Source organism: Anomalospiza imberbis, chromosome 2 (assembly GCF_031753505.1).
Source record: "Anomalospiza imberbis isolate Cuckoo-Finch-1a 21T00152 chromosome 2, ASM3175350v1, whole genome shotgun sequence".
Classification (NCBI taxonomy): Eukaryota; Metazoa; Chordata; class Aves; order Passeriformes; family Viduidae; genus Anomalospiza; species Anomalospiza imberbis.
Window position 1 is genome coordinate 31,044,409 of NC_089682.1, and position 17,540 is coordinate 31,061,948.

At 49.4% G+C, this 17,540-nt stretch overlaps 1 protein-coding gene across 5 annotated transcripts in view; it reads right to left on the reverse strand.

Annotated features, from left to right (window-relative positions):
* Positions 1-2,747: 2,747 nt before the first annotated feature.
* TIAM1 (TIAM Rac1 associated GEF 1) overlaps positions 2,748-17,540 on the reverse strand; it is a 111,794-nt gene continuing 97,001 nt past the window's right edge. For 4 of the 5 annotated variants that reach the window (XM_068180402.1, XM_068180405.1, XM_068180404.1 and 1 more), the window contains 12 exons: positions 16,594-16,773; positions 16,071-16,139; positions 15,719-15,844; positions 13,844-13,952; positions 10,893-11,072; positions 10,657-10,775; positions 9,809-9,917; positions 9,054-9,112; positions 8,194-8,296; positions 7,976-8,063; positions 6,991-7,163; positions 2,748-5,099 (listed from right to left, as the gene is read on the reverse strand). In XM_068180402.1, the coding sequence (XP_068036503.1) occupies positions 4,636-5,099; positions 6,991-7,163; positions 7,976-8,063; positions 8,194-8,296; positions 9,054-9,112; positions 9,809-9,917; positions 10,657-10,775; positions 10,893-11,072; positions 13,844-13,952; positions 15,719-15,844; positions 16,071-16,139; positions 16,594-16,773 (1,779 nt within the window). In that variant the 3' untranslated portion in view covers positions 2,748-4,635. The remainder of the gene's footprint in view (positions 5,100-6,990; positions 7,164-7,975; positions 8,064-8,193; positions 8,297-9,053; positions 9,113-9,808; positions 9,918-10,656; positions 10,776-10,892; positions 11,073-13,843; positions 13,953-15,718; positions 15,845-16,070; positions 16,140-16,593; positions 16,774-17,540) is intronic. The other variant, XM_068180406.1, reaches the window with a different exon arrangement.

Consider the following 17,540-nt stretch of genomic DNA (forward strand, 5'->3'; position numbering starts at 1 on the left):
AAGCCCTTTCCCTCCTGTAAAAGCAACACAGTTAAATGTGGGGACATGAGCCCTTCCTCATCTCTTTTTGATTTCCTTGCCTTCAGGACCAGGCAGCAGGAATCCAAGAGAGAGTTGAATCGATGTACTGTGCTTCCCAAAAAGATCTGCTCCACACTCCAGGTGTAACTGCTGTTAATGGTAGCAGGAGGATGTCTGGCAGCTAAATATTCTAAATAAAACAGCCCACAACTGAATGAAACTGCTATTTTATTTTACCGTAAATGACAGCTCTTTCTCTGCTTTTTTACAGAGGACACAGGCAAAGAAGGGTCATTTAAAAATCTCTTCATTACCAGCTGCTCGTTTTCTCATGTCTCGTGAGGGTTAGAGGGGGCAGAGGATTGGGTTTCTTATCTTTTCAAGTAACTTTCTTTTAATCTCCTTTTCCTGGAGTATTCCAGTGTATAATTCAGCTAATAGTCTGCTATTGCAGTGACCTCGAAGAGAGCTGATGCTCTCTCTCTGCTCGAGTCTTTTAATTTCATATTGGAGATCTGAAGGGCTTTTTCAGTGCCCCCCTAGAACCTGCGGCAGGGGACGGAGCAGATTCTCTTTAAGGGCATTTCTAGCCAGGCTTTTGTTCCACATCCCTGTGCCTCCTCCAGCACTGAGCTCATTCCCAGCCTCACCAGCCTGAAAGAACCACAGAGCTACTCGCCTCTCTAATGCCCCTTGAGGAGCTAATTAAAGGGGTTTAATATCTGCTGAGATGAAGAGAAGCCGAACCCATCCCTGGAAATTACTTTCCCTAATGGAATGACACTCGAGGGATGGCATGGGACGGTTCTGCAGCGCCAGCAAAGCGGGGGATGCTGCTGCCGGCTGCCCGGCGCTCACTCGCTGTCCATGGGCTTCGTTAAGAGCGGAAAGCTCTCGGATTTCCGAGGAGCCGGGCGGGATTTGCGGGGGAAGGGGGACGCCCGCCGGCCGCGGCTGGAACGGAGCGGGAGCGGCGGAGAATCCCGGATTTACCCGGGGGAGAGAGAGAGAGAGAGCGAGCACCGGCACCGAGCGGGAGCGCCCCTCCGGTGCTGGCAGTGGCCACTCCGGCCCTGGCAGTGGCCACTGCACAACACGGACCGCGCCAGCCCAGCAGGAATCAGCGGGATCACTCAGGAATCCCGGGGTGTTGTGCTGTGCTGCGGGTGTCAGCTCTGATGAGCGAGGAAAAGTCTACAGCACGTCTGGGGGGAGCACACAGGGCTGCCTGACCCTAATCCTTACACTAACCCTTACCCTAACCCCAAGCCTGTGCAGCCAAAGGAGCCTGCAGGCTCCTACGGAGGAAACTCAAGGGTAAATGATTCCTGCTGGACCAGCCCAGAAGGCAGCAGGTTTTTCTCCAGGAACTGAAGGAAAAGCTGCTGGAACCACGGCTGGGCAGTTGGGTTTAAAATGCAGCGCCAGAGGCTCCTGTGGCCTGGGCACACCAATCCAGAACTGCCTGTGTCCCTCGCTGGGGTTCCCTCCATCTCCCCAGCATTGAGGCCACGGGCAAAATGCTCTCTCCTGCCACATTCCGAGCACCCCAGGCGTTGATTCAGAGCCTGCCCTCCATCCATGGACAGCCTAGAACATCTTTCAGATTTTATTCACACCTCTCTGCAGCTTTACGGATCCGAGTTTCTGCCTCTGATCTGTTTCCTGCAACATTAATTAATTTCAAGCCCTCTTTATTTTTCAGCGTGATATTTCTAATTGTTTCCTTGAGTTTAGCTGTTTTGTTTCAGTGTTTTTCCCAGAAGCAGATCACTTGGCTGTTGGACCAGGGTGTGATGGCAGAGGGGTCACCAATTAACTGCACCCTGGCAGCTGGGGATCCGGCACAGCTCTCTGCCCCAGGGGACACCCGAGTCTGGCCTGACACAAAAACAAGGTATTGGTGCTCACCTCTCCAAACTGCACAGGGAATTGCAGGAGGAATTCTCCGTCATCCTCTGTTTCTGGCTGGTGGCAGCACAGAGCTTTAAAGCCACAGCATTCCAGCTGTGGAGCTGGCATACCCGTGTCACTTGTCACCATTCGTGTGCTGCTTTCTTCTTGAGGCCCTCACTCTGTCTTCTTCTCACCACTTCCCCGACTTGCTGAGGAGTTTGGATTAGCCTGGTAGCCTTACGAGCCAAAAACAATCCTGCTGAAGCAGCAAACATTGCATTGCTGCAAGGCATGCTGCAGGCAGTGCTGCACACACCCCACTCCATGTTTCCCTCCCATTTGTGCCATTTTTGTCATCCCCCAGAGTGCCGCCCCAGCTCCATGTGTGAGGTGCCTGTGCTCTCCCACTGCTGTGCCAACACCAACCCACAGCACACTCCCCAGGTTTGGGCCAAACCCAGCACCCCAGAGGGACAGGGACTGGCCAAGGAACTGGCCATGGAGAGACTGGGGAGCTCCTCCAATGCACCTGGAATTCTTCTGGAACTTGCTGCTTTTTCTCTCATTCTTTGAAACACTCACTTGAAGGTTCCTTGTGACCAGCCTGGAAAAGCAGCAGGAATGGCTAGTTATGGATGCCATAAGGGAAAGGGGAATTGTCCCCTCACCAAAACACCAGCAGAGCCTTACCTGAGGGCTCCTTCCCGAGCTGCACCAGCTCGGAATGCAGGACCTCCTCCCTGGTATCACCCTTCCCACCTCACAGCCCTCCTGTGCCAGGCACCACATCACATGTGCCCTCCACACACCACGCTCTGCAGTTATATATGTTTTTTTTTCCTCCAGTATTTTATTTCCGACAGGCATTTACAACGTTCCATTCATAGAACTAAAAACATAAAAATAGACCTTCTTTCAGCTTATAAAAGAAATATATAAGAACCTTTGACATAGACATGTCATGACATTATGTACAAGAGCCACGGTACCTTCCCAGTACCTGCCTTCCAGTATTTGAGTGCTGACTGCATCCTCTGGGAGCAGCCCAGGACAGCCAAACCCTCCAGCACGTGGGACACGACCGACAGGTGATGGTACAAAAACAACCATGTGATCATACAAAGGGGGTAGAAACTCTTCTAAAGCTCTTACGAAAAGAAACCAGGAGATAGCAAAAAGTTACTAGAGAAAGCTTTCATAAGTCAAGTATAGTGCACCAGAAACCAGGGGAGGGAGGGGGCGAGGGGAGGATGCCAGCTGGGACACACAGACAGTGATGGATGTTTTGGGGGGAGGAGATAATTTTTGTTATGTTTTAAAATATAGTCAGAGTGGATTTTATAAAATATAATCCTAAGGCTATTATAAAATTTCAGGTTCTCGAAGTCACTACTGATGTGTCAAACATCAATAGATACCAACAAAATGGAACAAAATTTCATATAATCTTCCTTTTTTTTTTTTTCCTATAGGTGAGACTGCAATGGGGAAAGCTATATAAATCCTAAAAAAAAAAAAAAGTGCTATTGTGTGTTTCATATTTGGAAGTCTATTTAAAAATCACGAGATTTTAGTCACATTTTTACCCTGTTTTAGATGTTTAAATAAAAGATTTTAAATGTGAAAGAAGTTTACTTGTGTAGAACTTTTTTCATCCTCTATTGCAGTGGAAAACCTTGTATAAAGGAATTAAAATACACTAGTTTCACCCACGGGAGGAGAGTGGGTGAGGTCAGTTTTTTTGGCCATGAATTCCCTGCCTCTAAGCCCAAACTCTGCCAGAGAGAAAGGAGCAAAGGGATCTGTGTCTCCAGCAAGGGCACACAGCAGATCCCTTTGCTGCACTGCAATTCAGTCATGTAATTTTATTTATTATTCTTTTTAATAGCTAACTAAACTCCAGTCTCAAACATATACAATAAACCTTTTCCTGAAGAAAGTTATACCTAAATAAGAGTTTCCAGTTCATATTTTAATATAAAACCACCATTCCTAACCCTCTGCAAAAAGCTAGCCTTGTATCCTAGACATGGAGCTACCCTAAATCTCTTGCCCCTTTGTGCCCCTGCATCTCAGGTAAAATACAAAAAAATATTTCTTCAAGTGTTAAATTTGGATCTCTTTTAAGAGAGTTTGGCATCTTTACAAGAGTATGTAAAACTAGAGCTTCCAACATTGACATTAAATTAGACCAGCCACAGACCAAGAGGACTGAACACAACATAAATCCCAAACCTTTCCTCACACGTTCCTAAAATACATGAATATTCTCTTACATTTAGAGAGGGAAAGGGAGTCAGAATACTGCGACTGTACAGGTTAAAAAGGCAGTTTCCTTGTGAAGGAGATGAGCCTACCACCGACGGCTTTCACGGCTACCAACCCCTCTGTCCTCACGCTCCTGCTGGAGCCGATTCGCTGCACAGAGCTTAAGACACCCAGAGTAATTGGTTTTCCAGTGATTATGTTCTCCCCATACTCAATTTTTGCCCCTGATTGTTTCAGAATAAATAAAATAGAGTGAAAGCCCTTGGTTAATGTAAGACAGGACCTCAAGCTCGTTTCGTTCCCGGTTTTTGAGCGTTTGACGGTTGCCTAAAGCGTGGCCGCATGGCTTCGGACCAGTCGAGCTGCCGCAACTGTGTGTGCAAGTGTGCAATCCGGGGGGTCACGGGTGGGACGGAGGGGTTCGGGGACATCTACGGCGCCGGGGCCGCTTCAGAGCTCGGTGTTGAGCTTCCTGCCGGGCACAAAATCCTCCCGCCGCACCCAGATGACTTCCTCGCCGTGGCCCTCGGCGGCACCGTTGATGGCGGGCAGGGCCGCCTGCTTCCTCAGCTGGGCCATCCTGGTGGCATGGGTGTCCCCGGGCGGGCAGGGCCGCTCGGGCCGCCGGCCGCCCGCCAGGGACGTGGCCTGCAGCCGCTCCCGCAGCTCGCGCTGCGCCCCGCGCGCCGCCTCGCAGAAGTCGTCGTCGTCGCTCAGGATGTCGGTCTCCTTGATGTCCTCCTGCTCCTCGTACTGCGCCAGGTCGAACTGCTCCTCGACCCAGCGGTCAGTGTCCCCTCCCTGCGCGGGCTCTTTCTCGGGGCTGCTGCCGTGGACGGCCTCTGAGTCAATGGTAAACCTGTTTCGGGCCAGCCGCCGCCTCCTCCTCCCCAGAGACTTGCTCGGGGCTGACACTGCACACACAAAGATAAAACCCCACAGGTGTTTTACACACGGCACAACTCCAGCCTAAAGCTAAGTCCTGTCTGGCACGGCAGGCACCAGGCGGGCAGGGCCCGGTCACTCCCCTCTCCCTGCGGCCTCGGCTCCTCGGCATGAGGCCGCTGTGCGACCGCACGAAGAGTTCCTGCTGCTCAGATCCACTGAGGCACAGATCACAGCCTCTCGATCCACCGAGGCACAGATCACAGCCTCTCGATCCACCGAGGCACAGATCACAGCCTCTGGATCCACCGAGGCACAGATCACGGCCTCTGGATCCACCGTGGCACAGATCACGGCCTCTGGATCCACCGTGGCACAAATCACGGCCTCTGGATCCACCGTGGCACAGATCACGGCCTCTGGATCCACCGAGGCACAGATCACGGCCTCTGGATCCGCCGAGGCACAGATCACGGCCTCATGGCTGCTCCTCCTGAGCGCCAGGCAGCCAGCCAGCACCAAGGGCATCTGCTCAGCTCAGCTTCTCACTCGCAGCCCCTGCTGCCAGCACACCACACAACCCAACAGCTTCACACCTTGCAGAGGGAAATCTGGGCTCAGGGCAGCTTTTCTACAGCTTTCCCAGGGGCTAGCTCAGTGCTGAAGATGCTGCGTCATTTAAAGGGAATTACGTTCCCTGTCCAGGCTCTGCTACTCGCTTCCTTACTTCCTCCCTCCTGGGCAAGGACAAAAACAATCCCCCAACCCAGAAGAGCTGTCAGAAATTCCTTCCTCAGCATCTTCCCAGCAACTGGCCCAATTAGCAAATCCCCATCCTGTGTCAGAACATCTTCCCAAGCAGGGGCAAATCCTGCAGGCACCACGGTGCTTCAGGGGCACACACAGAGCTCTGAGGTTGGAGTTTGTTCCCCTGCACTGAACAGCACGTCAGCACTGCAGGATGAATTTATCCAGCTCTGCCTTGGGCTTGAGGTCACATTTTAATGTCCCTGAGCCTCACAAGGTGCATTAAGTACAATGGCTCAGCAGTTGCAGATTTTATCTGGAGGGAGAGGTCTGTACTCCAAAGTGGGATTTTAATCCCTGCAGAATTCATCACACAAACGCCCCACAGAGCCAATCTGAAAAGAGGTCTGGCATCTCCAGCAGCACCCCGAGTGAGAAGCTGGGCTCAGCTGGTGCTGGTCTGGCCTGCCCTGGTCAGAGGAGGAACAGAAAGCCTGGCTGTCTACAGTGCTGGATCTACTGAGCAGAACAAGAAATAAACAACAGACCAGAACAAAACACGCAGCAGTGCCATGTACTTTGGGGCTGGAAGCAAATGTTTCTTCCCTCCAGCATCTAGAGTTCTTAAAATGAAAACCTGCTTTTCCCTGAAACCAACTGAAAGGGAAAGGACAAGCCATTACAAAAATAAGAGTACCAAATGTGGGAAGGAGGAGCACGTGCCCTTTAGCAGTTGAGCTGGAAAGGCTCAGGTGGAGGACACCCACAGCTGCCCCTTCAAACCAAGCTCAGGGGAGCTTTTTTTCCGTGTGCATTTTAGTTCAAAAGTGCTCAGGTTACCTCAAAATTCTGTTCATGCTTCTAAAGATCACACAGCTTCTGCTCTGTTCAGCTGACCCCCAGCTCAGAGTAAAGTGCACAGCCAATCGGTACTGCCAGGAACCCCATCTGCCTTCCATGCCAGAAGCACTGCTCTGAAGCTGAGCCTCAAGTGCAAAGCAAGGGAAATAGAGGCAATTTAAGGCTCTCAAGGAAGTGAAGCATGGAAAACCAGCAGTTTTTACATACACAGGAGAGAATGCTAATCCTAATATACAAGTGACAGACACCACCGTGTGTCCTACAATGGTGTTGGGGTTACTGGGATCTTGAAAGTCTGTAGCCCTACAGTACCTGCCCTGTTCATGGCTGGCCGTGCACCTTTTAGGGCACACAATCTTTTTCCACCAAAAGGAACATATTGCTGGGAGGAGGGCAAACTTTCAGTTTTAAGGAGCTGTCTTCTGTGTTTGTCCCGCAGGATGGAGTGCACTGCCTTCAGAAAGTCCTTCCTGTGTTCTGGAGAGCTGAAAAAGAGATGGGAATACAAAAGGCAGAGTTACCCTTTGGGAACTGCTAAAAGCTGGCTGTAAATGTGGTAAATAATGGCCAGCTCTGTGATTCAAGACAGTGCAAATCGACTGGCAGGCGCTTCCCCAGAGAAGACTCCACTGAACTCAGTATTTTCAAAGCAAAGCTAAATCCACGGTCACTGCAGTGGGCATCCAAGGAAACCAACACCCAGGTCATTAATAAAACATTCAGCCTTTCAGCCCTCTCGAGGTTTCCTTTGCCTGCAGTGCCACCCACACATGGCTGCGTCAGATACATATCCGGTGACCTGTGGTGCTCAGTCCATCTGTCCCTGCAAACACACTCCACAGCTGCACAGCTCCTGCAACTCTTCCTAGAAGTGGGAATTGGCTTGGCACCAGCTCTTGGATGCTGATGAACTTGTGTTCCAAGCTCTTACTTGAACCCTAAAAACACCATCACCACAACAATGGATGTTTATTTAAGTGCAGAGGTTGGGACCTGGTGCCATGAAAGGAACCAGATGAACACAAGACCTGCTGCAACAATCCAATGCTGCAGTTTAACTGGAAATTTGCAATAAGGCTTTTCCCATAAAGGTGCCAAGTTATCACCCATAAAGGTGATCAAGTTATATGCCTTTATTTTCAGAGGTTGTACAAAGTTCTACCTTGCAGAAGTTATGTTTTAACACCCTCTCCCCACTCTGCCTAACTGGCTGTTCCCAGATTGCCTTGAAGGAAAAACACAGGCGGGCAGGGATGCAGAGATGCAGCTGCCATTGAAAACAGGGAATCCCACTTACCTACAGCAGAGGTGAAATGTCCTTTCTGGCCTGCCCTCAGACTCAGATTTGACATGGACAATCTCACACACAGAATTGGTCTCTGCATCTAAAGGGAAACCAAGCAGAACTTCATGTCCACCTTCACGTTTAACTCCAAAGCATTTACTCCATGGCCAGTGGAGGCCCCCAGGGTACACACACTGAGACCCTTCAGATTCCAGCTAAAGGAACATTACCTGCGCTGGCCAGGGCCCGCACCTGCAGTGCTTCCAAAGGGATCATGTGGCGGAACCGGAACGGATCCCAGTCTTCATAAATTGAGGCTCTGTGTGATCCTCCCTGGAAGAATTTCAAATGCTGTCAGGAAACCAGACACCCTGGGGCAAGCAGACAGTCCTGTGCTCTGTGCTGAGGGCTCCCAGCTACAGACCTGCTGCAATCCTGGTTTTCTCACCCCAACACCTCCCTCAGGGGCCCCTCTGAGGGGGGCCTTGCTGAAATCTGGACTAAAGCAGCCCTAAGGCCCACCAGCTCTCAGCAATGCCCTCCAAAGTCACCCAACCCAGCCCTGGGTGCACACACACCCGGGAATACATCAGAGTTTTGCTTTTCTCTCTGAAGTCACCCCGTGCCAGCCATGGGTAGGGATCACTAGTTTCCCTATATCACTATAGACTGTGCCCCCGTTGTAGCACTGCCAAGCTCAGCTTTAACTTGGAATCCCAAACTCCAGTGGGATCCCTGAGCCACTCCTGATGTAGCTGAGAGCAGCCAGCTCTTGCTTGGTGGCACACAACACCCAGGGCACTGTGTGAGGTGACAGGCATTAATGAGCTCTCAGACACTCACACACACTGACCAAAGACTCTAAGCCAAGAGACACACTCACAGTGACATCTTCATCCAGCAGGGAACAGATGCGGCAAGCATGGCAACAAAGGATAAAGGAATGCTTGCTGTGCCCACCCAGCTCCTCAGACAACAGGGACCACACATGGCAGAGCACATTCCTGCTCTACGACTTTGTGGGAAGCAAAACTCCATCACAGCCCCAGACATGCCCACAGTATCACCCAAACAGTCCCTGCACACTTACGAGTTTCTTCTTCTGTTTGGAACCATCCTTGTACACAAGGACCACGGCAGTTTTGAACACTGGAGGAGAAAGTTAGAGACGAAAGCTATGGAGTCACAGAATTCCAGAATCCCAGGATGGCTGGGGTTGGAAGGGACTTCTGGAGATCAGCCAAACCAACCCCTCTACCAAGGCAGGGTCACCTGGAGCAGGTGACACAGGAATTTAGGATTTTTGGGATGTCTCCAGAGCTGGAGACTCCAGGCCCTTCCTGAGCAGCTGTTCCAGGGCTCTGCCCCCTCCATAGACAGAAGTTCTCCCTCAGGTTGAGGTGGAACTCGTTGTGTTCCAGTTCATGGCCACTGCTCCTCATCCTGTCACTGGCACCACTGAGCAGAGTGTGGCACCATCTGACAGCCCTTGGGGACATTTGTGTGGATTGATGGGACGCTTGTGTGGATTGATGGGATGTTTGTGTGGATTGACGGATCCCCTCTCAGCCTTTCCTTGCCAAGAGTGACCAGGCCCAGCTCTCACAGCCTCTCCTCAAGAGCATCCATAAGGCTTGGAATGGGTGCCCTCCATTCCCAAGCACACAAATCTTTCACCTGAGCCAGGAAAACTACCAGAGAGCACAAGTGAGCACTGCAGCAAAGAGACAAGCCCACATTTAAATTCCAGCCAGCCCTGGGGAAATGCTCAGATACTTTCAACATCTGCTAAGGCATGGCTGCCAGTCTTTAAGGCATGTGAAATAAAAGTCCTGGTATACAAACCGAACGCTGCCAGCTCAGGTTCCTTCTTCCACTTGCCCAGGGAAGCAGGAGGGTTCAGCCATATCACTGTGTTATGCAAGAGCAAGTCCCCCATGGAAAGGTCGGCGACCTGCCAACACCAACACATGCACAAAGGCAAGGGTTTTAATCAGCTCAAGGAATCTGATGTCAGTTTTCAGCTCAAGAAAACTTGCATCAAGTCTAGTCCTGAACAAAATTCCCCCCAGAAAACTTCTGGAGTATTTCATCAGCTGACTGCAAACAGATGCATGTAAACCCTTAATTAATGAGCATAAATTAGGGAAAGTTAAACCCAGAAGTCCAGCTCTTGGAAGTCAGGGTCAAAACCAGATGTTTTCTTTGCCTTTTGTTCCCCTTTGTCCATTTTTCTCCCTACCAGTTTCTTTGTATTTTTTGGAATGTTTAAGCACATATTCAGTTTGGGGTGAGGTTTAGAGACTGCATCAGGTGCAGTGGCCAAAGCAGCCCCTTCCCACAGTTGCTGTGGATCTTGACCTTGCCCAAAGGCTCCTCTTTGGACACCACACTGCTGGGAACACACTAAGAAAGCAGTTCCCAACTGTTGGTAGATGCAGCAACCAGACCTCTGTCCTTATGGTCTCCAGAGTGACAAACTGAGGGCCATCCCCAGTTCAGGGGGATGTCATCCCATCCCTTCACCCTCCCCTCAGTGAAGTCTGAATTCCATTCAGTTCAGGTCTTCAACTGAGCTGGGATTTATCTGTTTGCACCAGGATTTACTTCAGTGGCACAGCAGGAAAGGTAAATACTGGATCCAGATTAACAGGCACCAAAATAACCCTTTCCTCTCTAAAGCTGATTGTTACCTCTTTCTTCTCCCCTGTTTGTTCCGCTATGAGTTGGTCAAACACTGCTCCGTATTCTTCATGGATTTTCTGCATTTCATTAATGTGGCTGGCAACTTTGTTCATTGTTTTGATGGCCACTGGAAGAGAGACAGGGGAGGAGCAAAAAGGAGTTTTAACCCTCTGAGAGGAAGGCATGGGGGGAGGTTCAAGAGCAGAGGTGAACCAGAGGAAAGTGGGGTTGGTTAAATCCTTACCATCAAGGTGATAATGTTCTTCGCTGTCCACGTCAGTGAGAGCAAAGAGCTCCTTGAGCAGGAGGGGGTATTTGAGTATCCTCTGGATGGGTTTGATGAGGTAAGACTCCAGGGTGGAGGAGTGCTGCCGGCGCGGGTTCTGGGCATCCAGGAATGCCTTGAAAGCAGTGTCTGTCTTGGCTGCCAGATGCAAAGGAAACCATTGGATCAATGAAAAATCATGACTGCTGCCCTGAGAAAGCAACTTTTCCAGGTTTAAATTGGTTTATCCGGAGACATTTTGTGAGGCAGTGCAGATTTATTGGGCCTGCAGAATTAGATTTACACCCTCCAGGATTTGAGTCACTGACACTCTCCCCGGATGTGCTATTTAGGATTTCACAGCAGGCATCCACCTCCAGCACTTTGGGCAATTTTTAATTGCACTATCCATGACAGAATTTCCTGAGTGGGAAGGGCCCCACAAGGATCATCCAGTGCAACCCCTGGCCCTGCACAGACACCCCAAATCCCACCCTTTGCAGCCCTGGAGCGCTGTCCAAACGCTCCTGGAGCTCTGTGGGGCTGAGCCCATTCCCTGGGGAGCCTGGGCAGTGCCCAGCACCCTCTGGGGGAAAAAACCTGTCCCTGATCTCCAACCTAAACCCCTCCAGACACAGCTCCAGCCCTTTCCTGGGTCCTGTCACTGTCCCAGGGAGCAGAGCCTGGAGCTGCCTCTCAGGAGGAGCTGCAGACAGCAGTAAATACTTCTGGGCTGGCAGCTATTTTAGAGCAGCACAAACTGTTTTAATCATCTGCTCCCTTTAAGCAAAGTCCCACATTGGACATTTGTGAGAAGTCACTGGTTCTAAGCCACGGTGCACCCACAATATTGGCAAGTCTGGTTCTTGTTACCTCATTAAACCTTAAAATGCAGCACTGAGTCACAACAACCATCAGGAGCTGGTGAGAGGCAGGAGCAGAACCTGAGGCTAATGCACCAGACTTTAGGAGCACAGGCAGACTGGACACCTGATTGCCATCATCTTTTCCACCTGACTGCTATGAATTTATAAAATTGCCATTTCTTCTGTTGCTCCGTCCACTGGAGCATAAGGAGAAAAGGAAGGAGGAGATGGTATTTATAGACATACAAATTATTCAGTGCAGGAGCAATTCCACACAATTGCTTTTATTGGAAGCATGTCCCCTGCTGGGGTTGGGGTTTTTTTGCAAGCAGTCCCTGATTTCCATACAGCAACTTGAGCTTCAAATGCAAAAGCCACCTGCACCTCAGCTGAGGACACCAAGTGACACCTGAAATATACTCCCAGGCTGGTGAAGAGATTTACCTCTGGAATAGAATTCCAGGTTCTGTTTATGCCATAATTCAAGTACAACACTTTCTCATTTATAAATACAGTCAGCAACAGAAAAGAAAAGCAAAATAGCCAGATCTACCTAGTCCACAGCTTTAATATTAGGGTCCAATGAAATGCCAACAGAAAGCATGGATGTGACTAGCAACAAATCGTTTATTTATATATTCCACAAAGCTGCCAAGTATTCTTTGTAGCACAGGGAATAAAAGTTTACAAGCAGACATGAAAAAAGGAAAAATGCACAGAAGAAAACCCAAACCAACCAAGAAACAAAAAAAACCTCAAAATTTTTGACTGTCAGACACACAGATGTTGCTTGAAAACCAAGAGTTCCTCTCTCAATGGCATGGCTGCTACAACTGGAATAATTTGTTTGTTTAATGTCTCGGCCAAAAAGGAATTGCGCGAAGCACTGGTAGCTCCTTGAGATTTATACTTCCACAGGGAAAAACACCCCTGTGAGGCAAAGTGGCCCAGGAGCTAGATCACAGGGCTTTTATCTCCAACCCAGCAAGCCAAGCTCTGCTAGGAATTCTGACATGGAAACTCCTCAGGCAAACTGGAATGAAGGCAAGAGGAAGGAGAGAGGGGAGAGAGGGCTAAAATATTTTGCCAGCTTCCATAAAAAATTCTCCTAGGCTGATCCTCTCCTAGTGTTCCACCACATTGGCTGGGGCTTCCATGGGATTGCCACCAGCAAGGATTCCTGGCACAAACTCCAGGAGGATCCAGAGGTCACTACAGAGGCAGCACTCCTGGTTCCAGAGCACACAGTGAGCCATCAGCACAGAGCCAGAGCCACGATGGGATTCCCGTTCAGGAAACCTTCCCACGCCACTGGAAACAAAGCAAACGCAGCAAGGGACAATAAACAACGTGTGGGGAGAGAAAAACTGCAAACAGGGTGAGCCAGCTCTTGTAATGAGCTGCTCAGGTGTCACCCTGGGGTGGTCCCACAACACAGAGCACCCCGGGAGCCTCTCCAGACTTAACTCCCTACTCCAAAGGCTCCTGGAGAGCAGCCAGGCACCACCCCCATTCCTGCCCTCAGAGGTTTGGGGTGCAGTGACCACAGCCAACACGTGGCTGTGACAGCTTGTTGGGTTATGCTCTTTTCTGACCCAGGGATGGGGCAAATGAGAGGTATTTTAAAAAACTTTTATTCCATTTTCAGTCGCACGTGAAGGGTGAGACAATACAGATGTTATAATTCATGCCATCACAGTCAGAAACCAACTATTTCCTAATTACAATATATTATAAGCATTTCTTGGCCTATCAGCTTTTGCTACACCATGCTGTAGATGCCCTAAAATCAATCATCTAAAACTACCCCTCTTGGGTCCTACGACAATGCACCTTTCATAGTTCTATTTCTCTAAAGTATCTAGTCTTATTTACAAAGTCATCCTTTACAGCTTGTTTCTAGCTCCATTTCCCTCTCAACACTGTCCTGCTCCATGGCATTTCTAAGTCAGCATTTCTTATCTCAAAGTTTGCATACAGATACACACTATGTGAGCCTTCTATCAAGCTTGGAGAATTCTCTACAAATCCATTTCCCACAACAACTCTGAAAGGGGCTCTTACCTTTCACCAGGACTTTGGGGACTTTCGTGTGGCTGGCACAGAAGGCACTGTACAGCTTGAACCTGTCAGCGTAGTACAGGAAGGATCCACCCAGGGAGAACAACACTTTCTGGGATTAAAAGAAAAAAAAAAAGCATTAGTAAAAAGGCATTTAGTTACTTTGCCTTCAGCCAGGTCATCTGAAGCTTCCACCAAGCTCCTGGAGGACAGGACAATGCAGTTTTAGTGTGTCTGCACACCAAGACATCACTGCTGGAGTGAGCCCAGGGGAGGCACCAGGATGATCAGAGGGATGGAGCAGCTCTGCTGGGAGGAAAGGCTGAGAGAATTGGCATTGTTCAGCCTGGAAAAGAGAAGCTTTGGGGTGACCTCGCTGTGGCCTTGAAGTGCCTAAAGGGAGCCTGCAAGGAAGATGGGGAGAGACTCTTTACAAGGGGCTGGAGTGACAGGACAAGGGGCAATGGCTTCAAACTAAATGAAGAGTAGGTTTAGATGGGATTTTGGGAAGGAATTACTCCCTGTGAGGGTAGGCAGGCCCTGGCACAGGTGCCCAGAGAAGCTGTGGCTGCCCCTGGATCCCTGGCAGTGTCCAAGGCCAGGCTGGACAGGGCTTGGATTAACCTGGGACAGTGGAAGGGGTGGAACTGGGGTATCTTGCAGGTTCCTTCCACCCAAACCATTCTGTGACTCCACGATTCATCCACCACCAAACAGGCCCAGCCCTGGTGTGTGGATTCAGCCTCGGTAATCAGCCTCACTGACCTCAGCAATGGCCAGAGCCCACAGAGAGGACTGGATGTGTGACCCTCGGGGCACTGAGGAGCTGCAGGCAACACTCATCCCTCACAAACACACCAAGGGCTTCACCTGCTTGGAAATGAGCTGGTGTTCAGGGTCAAACACAATCCCAAAATGTCTTGGGAACCAGACAGCACCCGGTGAGGGGCTGAGACCACACGTGGGCAGCCTGGGGACAGTGAGTGGGAGAGGGGAAGCAAACTGCAGAACTGAAACCACAGAACCCCACATTTCATTCACACCCAGCTGCTTTCAGACAGGGCAGAACTGAAAGTGAGCTCGGTGCAGGTTTAGGGGAAGAGTTGGAAGCAGCAGCACCCAGGAGAGGGTGTTTTCTCTGGAAGGACCCTTCACTGGCACTCCTCTCCTACAGCTCAGAGCACACAGGGGCCAGAGGAACTATTATTTATTATTATTATTATTGTTATTCCTGTCCTTTACCAAGGGGAGTGGTGCTCAAAGCCAGAGTGGAATTCCCCACAGGAAAAACATTCTATCATCTCCTTGCCATGCCTCCACTACCAGTACCACTGCATTAGACACAAAACAAAAACTGTTTCCACATCTCCCTGGGTTTTAAATCAAGTTTACAGAGCTGCAGTTTACATTTCTACCTGTGAAGATGCACACCTGCTGAAAGCCAGAAGTATTTGCCACCATGGACTGGAAGTGGAAATACAGAATTCCTTGTATTGCTCTGATATGTAGCCCCAGAGAGCTTCTGAACATGAGACTTGTCAGGACAAAGATTTTATATAACTTTCCATTTCTAGCATTTCCTGACAGCTCAAGGCAAGAAATCTGGCAGAAGGGCAAGAATAGAACCAAAAAGCACATGGTTTCTAGTGCTCTATATGGCTAAATGTAGCATAAACTACAATTGCAGCAGGATGATTTTTCAGCAGCACCAGCATCAGTTGAAAGTCAATCTTAAATGGAAGCAAATGCAGGTTTTTACATGAACAGTGGAAACAGCCAGAAAAATATGATGGAGAGTGTTAAACGTTCCCTCAGAATTTAAACAATGAGGTAATGCAAATAACATGCTTTTAATACATAAAAGTAAACAATTATTACCTTAAATTGCTCGACTTTTTCAAGCTTTTCCAGGTCTGGAACCAGCCTTACTCCATCTTCCAGAGTTTTCAAGAACTCTACCTGGAATGCTACCATTTCAGTCAGATTCCCAAAGAGAACATCCAGCTAATAAAAGGAGAAAAAAAAGCAGAATGCTGAAAATATCACGTTGAGGCTAAACTGTGTTTTCTAGAACTGCAGCAATTCTCAGTCCAATTGTAAAACAATGTGATGTCAGGAAAAAACAAGCTGCAGACATTACTGAGCAGCACCTTGATGCTGCACTTAATCCGTTATTTGAAAGAAATGGAATTCAGTGAAATGAATTTCAGATAAACAAGGATCAACATACCTCATCTGGTGTGAGGAAGGTTTCTTTCTGTAGAGGTTTCAAGTATCTCTCCATCAGACAATTTAAGTCCTAAAAATTCAGAGAAAGATTCCCATGTAGGTCCCGCAGACTGCCTCTGGATATTTACTGAGGTGGCTTACCTAATCTGACGATTTTTCCTTTTTACACACAACATGAAATAGCTGGATTTCACAGCATTTAAGACAGGAAAATGAAACAATTCACACATTTCTAGTTCCAAAACAAAGACCAGATCTCAGTGAGCAGTAACTGCACAGCAGCTAAGCCATTTCAGAAGGAAAACAGCCGAACCATTTGGAAAGGCCTTATTTCCGTGCTTTAAGTGATATTTTAGGTGCAGATTGTAGAAGTGAATGCAAGTTCACTTGAGATCCAGTTCCAAGATCACCAGATTCAGATCCAGATCCAAGTTCACCGAGAGATCCAGATGTGAAGCACAGCCTGGAGCGGCAGAGAAGCAAGCAGGAGAGCTTTGCAGGGGAGCTGAGGCTGAAGCCCTCACCTTGACATAGGTGCGCTCGGTCTCCAGAAGCTCACAGATGACCTTCCTTAGCTTGTCTGCGTCCGTGAGCTGCCTCATGGTGCTCAGCTGGGGCCCTGCACAGTCCTGGGGGGGAGCACTGCAGTCAGAGGGGTTCATTTCATGCAGACTGCGACAGAAAGCTGCGACCTGCTCTGTGCTCTTTGGAGAGAAAGGAGAGGAAAGAGCAGTGGTAATATTGGAAGTAAGAACCAGAGGAACAAAGGGGCTGAGGAGGGTTTGCAGCTGAGCAGTTGCAGCTTGGGGACTTCTCAAAAGGCACCACGAGTGTCTATCCTGTCTCTCTGTGACTGGGGATAAAGAAAAAAAAAAAGGAGTTGCAGAATTCAAATTAATTGAAGTGCTGCTCAACTCCATTCCTGGTCTCAGACACACGTGAATTTTAATTAAAACAGGCTCATCCAGCACTTAAGATTGACAAACTCACAGAGAGGCACAAGAATTGGGAACCAAAAATGCCTGTGCAAACAAAACTCACACCCTAGCCCCCTGCCAGTTCCCCTGCAGCAGTGCTGTGAACAGCTCTGCTGACACAGAGGCAGAAACCACTCAGGCAGGGCTGTGGGGAAGCAGAGCCTCCCAGCTAAAGCCCCTCCAGGCTCCAAGCACAAGCTCTTTGGGCAGGCAGCTGTGTTCCCAGGCTGTGTCTGGAAATGCCCCTCGCAGGGTGAACTTCTTCCCCATAAGCGCCGTTTCCCAGAGCTGCTCCATCTCGCTGCTTCCTTCAATATTTAATCAGCTGCCTATATAAAAAGCCAGTTATCCTCACTTCACCCCCTTGTGTTAGATCATTTCCTCCCATCTTTCATTACACCAAGATCTGGGAGCAGGAATAGTCTCTGGTATCAGTGATGACAGCCCCAGACTTCCAGGATTGCCAAGGCGGCCGTGGGCTGGCTCCATCCCTC